This window comes from Gavialis gangeticus, unplaced genomic scaffold (assembly GCF_001723915.1).
Source record: "Gavialis gangeticus isolate Ggan-Ray unplaced genomic scaffold, GavGan_comp1, whole genome shotgun sequence".
NCBI classification, from domain to species: domain Eukaryota; kingdom Metazoa; phylum Chordata; order Crocodylia; family Gavialidae; genus Gavialis; species Gavialis gangeticus.
In genome coordinates this window covers 24,839,365-24,849,676 of record NW_017729001.1, presented here as the reverse complement: position 1 = coordinate 24,849,676, position 10,312 = coordinate 24,839,365, and the positions used below count along the sequence as shown (strand labels likewise).

Genomic DNA, 10,312 nt, shown 5'->3' with positions numbered 1-10,312 from the left:
AAATTTTTTTTTTTTTTTTTTTTTTTTAAATATAGCAATAGACATTCAAGAGCTCATAATTTAGCTTCTCACTTAAGTTTTAGAATGTTTTTAAACACTATGCTGCATAATCATTTAAGGCCTTGGTTGAAATTTCATTCTCATGTATACAATAGTGTGAAATGACTTTGCTTCAGAGACATATGGTACAACTATGCTATATTCTTCAAGCTATAAGCAACTTTAGCAGATAATAAGCCACTAAAGAAGGTACTCCTATTTCTGAAGCTTCTGATTCAGACTACCTTTGCTTAAAATTTGTCTGAATATTTTATAAGCCAGTGCCTATCATTCTTTGCTAGGCCATTTTTGAAAGTATAAGCTTTCAAGTTTAAGATTTTTGTATCTATTAAAACTCTAAAGATTAAAGTTCTTGCTGTAATTGTTTAAAACCTACAAATGAAGTTGATTTTCCAGTTGAATAACCTTAAATACTGCTACTCAGAATTTACGATAAAAATGCACGAAGCATGGCAGATGTTCATTAAATCTAATAGGTTGTATTCTCACCCAATTTATAAGATATTTAAAATAATCTAAACAATATAACAAGCAACCTAAACAGTATTAAACTACTGCAAGTCAGACAAGCATGCCAAAATGGAAATAAAGCAAACAAATCATTAAGTTACTTCTAGGGCGGTAAATTTAAGTTATCAGTGTCTTCGTACTGTTCCATATTTTCATCAAGATTTGTCATTAATAGGTGCTTGGGTGGCTATGACACAGTTTAGGAGTCGAATTAGTTTTTATAAGATAAAATGATAAAAACATCACCACTCATTCAAGCCAGTTGGGAGCTTTCTCCCTCTATGATAATACGTGTCATTATTTTAGCTCCCAAACTGAAACTGAACCTCTGCTGGGGAAAAAAAAAAGAATGGCAGGATTTATGGATTACCAAACACCTGGGACAGACATGAGTACCAAAGGTCACTTGAAAAAGTTCCGTTCTGCTACATCAGACCATTCTGCAACACAAGTATAGTTCTAAAACAGTATATAGACCGAATAGTAAGGAAAGAAAAGCATTCTGAAATCGGTTAAAAATTCTGACAAGTTCTATGCCTGAGACTGAGGAGCAACATTTTTGTCACTGTTGCCCCCTACTGGCAGAGGGGAACATTTGCAATAAAAGAAATAATCTGTATTTTGAGTCATTTAAGTTTAAATGACTTTGCAGACAGAACTTTACTTGCCCGCATATAAAAATGACCTTGGCCTAATAAGGTAATTACTTCTCTCATTGAGAGAAGCCTTAATAGCCCTATAAAGTGTCCCCCTTTCTAAAATATAGGAGATTACAAGTGCTAAGATTAATTTATTTAACGCTATAATGCTTTATCAATATGTTCATTATACTGATACTAGGTGAAGGCTATAGGTTCTATGAAGCATTGCTCAGAGATGTTCAGTTCCACATCAGCAGTGCTTAACAACTTTAAATCATTCTCAAAAGCAGATGATTTATGATTTTAACAGAGATGCCATCTTTTTCCCTTCATGCTACAGCTAAGCTATTTTACACTACAATAATTCCCAAACATTAGGGAACATTAAGGCAGAGGGGGGGAAAAAAAGCCAAAGTAGGAGAAAAGTCTTGCTCAGCAATACGCCAACTTTATTACTTCAACTGAAGGCAAACCGTTTTAAACAGCATTCCAGTGTATTTGATATTTTGAAATCTGATGGATGTAGACAAATACTGATTTGATGTAGGCATCCTAGTGTGCCTCTGCTTAAATTTTTACTTTAATTTAGTATTAAGGTCAGGTGATATTTCTTTATGGTTCCATAATACTTCAGACTATAGCAGATTTCATATTTATTTTATTGATTTGAAGCTTCAAACTCAGATGGAATCCTTTCTTCAAGCAGTAAAATAGTACAGACTAAGGCCTTCGCAGAGGCAGTATCAGAGATTATACAAGCAACTCTTTTGTTACTACAGCATGTTCAACTTGAACATTAATAGTCACTTATTGGAGAATAAGCATCTTCTGTCCTGGAAGTCATTACTTAAACTGCCACCATGTAAAACAGTTTCAGGCACAAGTAGCATTGAAATGGAAGCTGTGTACACCTTACGATAAGCAACAATAAAGGATGGCAATTCTACATGCAAGACCTTGTTATTATGTGCACAAGCTCATAGCTGCATCCAAACTACTTTGAGCAGGGGCATCCTGAGCACCCATCAAGATCCTGGAACCCACAGTAGGTACTCGCAGCAGGCCTCCCTGCAGAAGCGATTGGACAAGTGTATGCCTAAATTGCTTCCTTACCAGCTGCAAATGCCGAACACATCACAAAGAACATTCCAACTGCAATCCTCTTCAAGGATGATGGGAGTAAACCATGCCTCTTCAGAACAGGGTCTACCAATTTATCCTTTAAGGGTATTAGAATCAGAATGAGCACTGCATCAAACATAGTCAACCAGGCAGCTGGAAACTGAAAACAGCAGACAGATTAGGTTAGCAAAAACAAACTATTCTTTCAGGAAATACTGAAAGTCCCAAAAGAAACTGAAGCATGCACTCAATAATCAGGTTTAACATTTTTCTTGGCTCAATTTTTCTGGTTTTACTTTGTCTTGATACTTTAACTTCCTACTGGTTTAAGAATAAAGATGGGGGTTCCCTCTAGTAGCTGAGGTAGCACTGCATATTCCTTCTCAGGGGAAGCATCCCCATTTGTGCCGAGCTTGGCAGACTTTCCACTGCCAAAGAGGCCTACGTAAACATCTTCTTTTAATGTTAAATGTTCAGAGTTGAGATTATAAGAAGGCAAGCTGTCTTCTACATCAGTACCTTCTGTCAAACCTAATAATCCCAACAATAAAAGTGTGAGGAAAGAGGGTGTTAAGCAAAGAAGTGTGACAGTAAACAAACAAAAAAAATCCTCCTCCAAAAACACTTCTTCCAGAAATCAGTGGAGATCTGCTTTAAAAGTGACAGTGCAGTGTAAATCTCACAGTTGGCATAGTAGGAGTGTTACCAAATGGAGTAAGTATCTCAGCTGAACTTGTGTCACTGTATCTGTAAAGAATCAGCTGACTTATTCACCTGTGCCCTAGTAAGGATGTAGTTTAAGAAACTCAGAATGCGCAACATTGTAGCTAACTAATGGAAAAATCTAAAACAGTAAGGGCTTTATCCTGAAAAATCTGTATATTCAGCATCAAACTATAGTATGAATGTACAGTTTAACCCTGTGAATGGCAACCACTTCCAAAATGGACTCCGAATTTTAAAGTACTTCTATTTGGGCCACTGGTTCTCAACACTGGACTCACAGGATAGGGACTAGGCCTGTGCAAATAGGGAAGTAATCAATTCGGATTCAGATGATTCGGAGGACAGCAATTCAATTTGGCTATTCGAATCACTGTCCCCATTCTATTCGGCTGAATCAGAATCAGAGATTCGGCGACTACTGGGATCGCCCAGGGAGAGAAGCCCCCATGGCTGCCCTGTCCAGCCCCATTCCTGACCCAGCCCCAGCCTCCTGGCCCTTTAAAAAAAAAAAGAAAAAAGCCCTGCACTCACCAGCTGCAGCAACAGGGATCAGGGCCTCTGAGGGCTCATGGCAGAGCATCATGCGGGTGCAGTGTGGTTCGGCAGGGTGTCATGCACTGTCTGGATGGGGGTGGCTCCAGCAGTCACCTGGAGGCCACCAGCACTCAGCCCCAGCTCCCAGACAGTGTGAGGCAACCTGCTGAGCCATACAGCACCCATGCCATGGGGCAGCTGCTGGGTGGGTGTCAGGTGGGGGGGAGGGGCCCTTTGGTCATCAAATCGATTCAGAGGTTTTGGATTCAATTTGGACTTTTTAATGGGTCTCTCAATTTGATTCAGAGTCGGAGATCTGGCTGACAAAACTGGGCCGAATCTCCTCCAAATCGAATTGGTGACCGAAGCCTTGCAGAGCCTAAATAGGGACCTAATTCACAGCAACTGTCTGCTGATTTCACAGGCAGAACACAGGGCCCAGCAGTCATTTCACAGGCAGGGCGCAGCAGCCCCCTCCCCACCATGCCTCTGACTGGCTGCAAAGGCTGCCTGTCATGAGGCCCTGCCCCTGGCAACCAGCTTGTTGGCAACCCTTTGAGGAAGCAGTCCTCCATCCCTCTTTTCTGCCCAGGTAGGCTGCCAGTGTGAGTACTGCTAGCTCCTTCTGAGAAGCCATCATTTTTCATAAGTTTTGCCATAAGATCTTTTTCCCCATCTGCAGATTTCGTGGGCATTGCCTGGATTTTGCAGGCAGTGCCAGATTTTGCAGAATCGGCAAAACTGCAAATTCAGTAAGTCCCTACTCATGGGCAATGTATTACCCAAAAGACCCTCCAATGTTTCTCATAACCAAAAGGAAATTACAAGGTTAGTACTGAGGTTGACAGGAGAATATACAGGAAAACTGCAAAATGTACAGTTGAATACAGTATTGATGCACATAGGCTGGCAAAATTCTGGAGCTACTGATACAGGCTTTGTTTTGAACTATCACCAATGAAAATAAGTGCAATAGCAGACGGCAAAATAAATAAATAAATAAATAAATAAAATCAATCAATCAAGGCTCAACACTGCCTCCTTTTGACTGAGAAGGGCATTAGGATCATCTAGTATTACATCTTGTAATTTGAGGAATGGAAAATCATTATCCTGTGGGAGCTTTTCTGCCATTAAGATCTATTAGTCACGGAACACCTGTCTGTGGAATGATCGATTGTGCCACTCAAATCTGGTAAACAAAAGCTTACACATTATTTTAATTAATATATACCAAGATGCGTTTTGAACAGCAATCAAAGCCAATATTAATGACATGTATGCTAAAAAACTGATTTAAGGCAATTAGATATTTCCTGCTTGTTTATTTTGCTTCCAAAATAAAATGATGTACTCGAGTCTGACAGCATTGCTCATTGTTCCTACCCTAGTCATGAGAAATAGTTAAGAACCAGGTGCTAGAGATCAATTATTAAGATGATGACTTTTCATAAATGCATCATAGAATAATAGAAATTATTTTATGCAATACAAAATAGAATTAAAATTAAAATTACAGCTGTCAAATGAACACAGTGTATTGTGGAATGCCTGTATCCTTTCCAATTTGCAAGACTGAGCAACTCAGACTCCCAGTCCACATGAATGGTAAGTTCTACTGATCTTTGGAATATTCAGAATCTGTTTATGGCAAAAATATTCAATGAAGCACTACAAGTATATTACACAACTTAAAAAAATACAGCATTTGGAATATTCAGCCTACCAAACGGCTGTGATTTCGCTGCGAATGTTACTCAAACTACAAAAGCCAACAGCCACTGACTGAATTTAAAGTATGTTCAAAGTATAATTCTCCAGCCAATATTTTGGTCAAAGGAAGATTCTTCAAGATAATGTTCACATAAAAAGCATCTAACTTTGCCAGCAACTACGTTCAAGTCTAGAACTCACCCCAAAGCCATACAATTTTAAACCCAGGATATTAAAAATTCCATATTTAGAATTACCTCCTCCCATATCTGCCCAAGTCACTCAGGCTTTGGGAGAGGCTGTATGCAGAAGATAAATAAGATTCACAGAACTAAATGTGGGTTTAAAAATCAAATCAGAATGAAACACACTTCAATTTCTGAGTGCTTCAAATGCAGAGCCAATCTTTAAATGTCAAGTCTCTATCCCAAGTTGGCTAATGAGCGTGTGAAAATACTTAAAGTTACCAAGAGATGGTAGTTTTCTAGAGTTTAAACTGGAAAAGCAGGGCTACCATAGGTGTCCAGAATGCTCAAGTTAAAAAAAAAAAAAACCACCCCAGAAACAACACAAAAAACACATTGACCACTCAGTGCAAATCAGTTCATATTTCATAATATAACATGCAATGAAACAGACAATAAGCTTTAACTGAACTTCCAGCATGGTAGTTCGTATCCTACAATCCTATATGTAATAGCCAATAATCACTTGACTTTGACTTGTACAAAGCTGGAATTAGAATAAGCAAGCATAAAACTTACCTCCTCTTTAATAAGCTAGGTCAGGGGTAGCCAACCTGTGGCATGGGCAGCTTCTGTGTGGGGCACGCAGCAGAGAAGGGGATCACAGTGGCACTTGGAGATGACGTGGGGCTAATTTGTAGCATGCCTCCCAGAAGACTGACTCCTATCAAGCTAAGTAATAAAAACTTTGCTATTCTCTCAACATCAAATCTTATCTACACCTAGACTCCTTCAAAATCTCCCACTGTTGACGGCAACAATGAGTATTACCACAGATTGGACATTAGCTTTTTAACAACCGTGACAGGCGGCACGCTTGGGGCCATATCTCCAGTCAGCCCGCCCACCTGCCTCTATGGGGCAGTCTGCCCAGTCTTGCCTGCCATGACTTTGCTGTAATGTTTTACTGGTGGTAAATGCGGGAGACTACCCATTACAGGCCCCGATGCCAGGTGGTGCTATCCACTGCTCTGAACCTTACCTATATGGTGGCCCATGCCTTGCAGATGGCACCCACATGACATTCGTAACCGACGCCACGACTGGTGCTCCAGGGTCTCATAGGGATTCTCACTCCCTCCCTGGAGCAGCAGGCCATTATGCTCAACCTTAAGTCTGACTTTCAACCCACACACAGCCTCCTAGCAGTGGAGGACTTACCGGCATCAGGACTTGCCCCTAACTCTCTGGCTGAGCCCCACCTTCCCCCCTCCCACTCAGCCTCTGGCCCAAACTATGGCCCCAGGCACCCACGGACATACTTTGGCCTCTATCCCAACATGGGGTTCCTACTATGCCCACTTTAGGGCCTCTACACCATATCCCATCCTGGGGTCTTCTCATCATTCTCACAAGCAAGTACTCATGGGTCTGGCCCTTGTGCTGTCCTTCAGGCTTACTCCCAGTTTGGCCCTACTCAACATGCCCCTGGGACCACAGCTGTCCGGGGGGGAGGACAACTGGCGTGACGGCCTCGGGTCCCATGCAGAGCCAGGCGGAGTGGCCATGGCGACCGCACCACTGCCACTGGGTTCGCATCTGGCCATTCGCTAACCCCCAAGTGCCACCGCCAATGGTGGCAGAAGCTTCTTCGCATCTAGGGCATGCGGGATTGGGGTGGGGCCCCACGCAAGCTGATTTGCCCTGGTTGGCTCTGCCTGGGACTGTCCTTCAGGCCTACTCCCCAGTTCAGTTCTACTCCGTCTGGCCCCATGCGCACAATCCTTCAGGCCTACACAACTCTGTCCTCTTCCCCAGGGCTGTACACCCGTATTCTCTCTGCAGCCATGCTACTGCCCCCTCTCTGGGCTACACTTCTGTCCCTTCCTGGGGCCTCCAGGGTCACAATCCCCTGTGTGCTCAGGTAGCCTCAGCAGTGCCTGGCCCCACCTGCAAGATGTAACCCACCCAAGATGGGGGCTAGGGGCTCTTAAGGCACCCTGACCTGCCTTTCACCAGGGTGGCAACTGGCCTGGCATTTGCTGGGGGCTCCCATGCCATCAGGAGCCCCACCAGGCCACCCATCCCTGGCAGGGTCCAGTTTTAGGTCGTGCCCAGGACTAGGAGCCTCCAAACCATCCCCCATAGCTCCCGCCCTTACCTCCAGAATGTTGTGAGCCTCAGCTCAGCTGGGTGATCTCTCTCTCTCAGCGGCAAGCAACACTCTGCCAGCTCTGTCTGGCTGACCTTAGTTTTAAAATGGCCACCCTAATCAGGCACCTGCTGGTTGCCTGCTCCAGCCTTAAAGTGGCAGGCACCCAAAGGTATGCTGCCACAGACCCCATATAATCATGCCCACAGGAAGTCTAGTAGGCAATTATTAAAACACCACTGCCTTCTTGCCTAACACCAATCACTCTTTCCTAGTTCACAATCAGCTGCTTTGAAAATCACAGGAAGTTGACCATGAAAAGAAGTTAATTCAAGTAGTTAACACATTTGCCTATGTTCTCCAAGTATTTCAAGACTGTGGATTCAGATCATTTCAACAATTAATTGTTGAAACTACTAAATATTTTGATGTAGGTCAGAGTCACAAGACTATGGTTAATAACCTTGAAATCCTTTTGGGAAAAGCATCCAGCTTTAGAATTTGGATGAATAGATCTGTTTGTTTACTTGGGGAGATTCAGCAGAACTTCTGAGCTGTAAAATTTTCCCCAAAAATAGGTGCAGGTGAAAGTCAGCTACATGGAAGTAGCTGACTTACTATCTTAACATTAACCAGCAGGGCATAAATGAAACAAGGACCAATTTTGAAAATAATTAATTAGAATCAAGAATTTAGGAAATTTTACAACATTACTGTATTTGATAAGGATGAACAGAGGAACAAGTACCCCTAACACTCTGGTATTTCACACAATGCAATCACTATTTTTCTAATACATGCCTGTTTCATTTTCTCCTCTTATCAGGTGTCTGCAAATTGAAGGGCATGCACATACTCTACCTTAATACACTGTTTCTATATCAAGAGGAAATATGCACAGCCTTTATCTCATTAATTTTAGCACAGACACACATACAGCACAGTCAAAGAAAAATGAACATCTGATGAGCCATGAAGCTATGTCCCAAATCTTATATTACTGCTCTTCTTCAACTACCTCAAATCACCTACATTTTCATGGATAGGAATAATTATGGTATCTTTTAAAAGAGACTGAATTTATAATGTGGCATTCTGTGCTAATGTCCTTCAGATAACCCAAATACAATGGGAAGTGACAGAAGCACATAAACTTACTTGAGCTCGTTTAAAAAAAATGTGCACAGAACTGCTGAAGATTTCAAAATGAAGCAGGAATGGCTATAATTGATGCACTGCAGATGAGAGCTCAAGTTCTCTTATATGCTATTTAGAAGTATAAAGAAAAAACACTAGGGTTATTGTTCTATCATCCTTGCCTCAAATTCTGCACAATTTAAAGTAAACATTACAGCTGAGTTGTATAAAGACAGCTTAAATTTAGGAAAATGGTCATATGTTATAAATGGCATTTTAAAGCCGATAATGCTTTTCTTTGCTTATTTAAAGTAATTCTGATTCTGAAACAAATGCTCTATGTATAAAGTACTATAAAGAAGTGAGCAAAGTTTGATGGTCAGAGCTTGCAAGTCATTGTATATATAGGTTTGGAAATGATTTGCAAACTCTGACCATCAAGCTTTTTGCTCACTTGATGCACATATATTACACACACACAGAGCACTTGATAGTATACTGAAAACAATATCTAGAGCTACCAGGATAGGGGCGGGTGCAAACTTTTTTTTTTTTTGTATACTTATACAAAAATAAATTGCAGCTGTTTTAAAGGGAGTGCTACATTGTGTTATTCTGTATAGGCCCCTGAAGAACATTTACTGAAGAAATCATTCCAGTACTCCCTAAAGTTTAATTTTGAAACAAGTCTGAATAAACAAGTATGGGTAAAATTATGTTAAACATGGTTTTGTTAGTCAACTCTAGGTAGCTACAACTATTTTAATGTTGAAGTTGAAGGAAGACAAACACACATGAACTCTAAAATAAGCAATTAGCATCCATGTCACCACACATCAAATCATTATCTTGATTCAGAAGAACTTGTCCGAACCTCAGATTTGCATTTCAGCCAAACAAATGAAATTAAAAAGCATTTTGTCTACTTACCGTATGACTGGGTTTGGTATCATTTGAAATTTCAGGAATCTTCAGATGAAGACTTTGCAACACATATGTAGTCTGCATCTAACACAAAGAAATGAGCGGCCCAAGTTACCTGGACAAGTCGTACACTAAAGTGAAAACATTCTTAATGTTTCAGCCAAGAACTACACCTAAATTCTCACTCTCTCCCCTCACCCTGCCACACACACAGAGCATCTTAAAAAAAACAAACAAACCCAAAAAACCCCAACCTCCCCCACAAAATCCCATGACTTTATACAGAAACTTTAAATACAGGTGCACCGATAGAGAGTTTTTGGCCTGATACCAATGGCTGATTTTTTAATAGCCATATCAGCCAATGCCAATCTGATTCTAGTATGCAGCCCCGCAGCATGGAAAGCAGCAACCAGCTGGTAAATCTGTTGTGGGGGAATGGAAGGGAGGGATCCCCACAAGGAGGGAGGGAGTGGAGCTGGGGTATGTGCTGCACAGCAAGGGCACGGCGGGGCACAGGACGGAGCTGCCAGCAGCTCATCTGGGGGACATGGGGCAGCTTCCATGGCTGCATGCACCCTGGGAGGGCACGGGGGGGGGGGGGGGGG

At 41.6% G+C, this 10,312-nt stretch overlaps 1 protein-coding gene across 1 annotated transcript in view; it reads right to left on the bottom strand.

Annotated features, from left to right (window-relative positions):
* The window catches only part of SLC15A4 (solute carrier family 15 member 4), a gene marked incomplete at its 5' end in the record, with an annotated part of 56,721 nt that overhangs the window by 31,388 nt on the left and 15,021 nt on the right, over positions 1 to 10,312 (bottom strand). The window contains 2 exons of the mRNA XM_019506645.1: positions 2,325 to 2,493; positions 9,711 to 9,788. Of these exons, the coding sequence (XP_019362190.1) occupies positions 2,325 to 2,493; positions 9,711 to 9,788 (247 nt within the window). The remainder of the gene's footprint in view (positions 1 to 2,324; positions 2,494 to 9,710; positions 9,789 to 10,312) is intronic.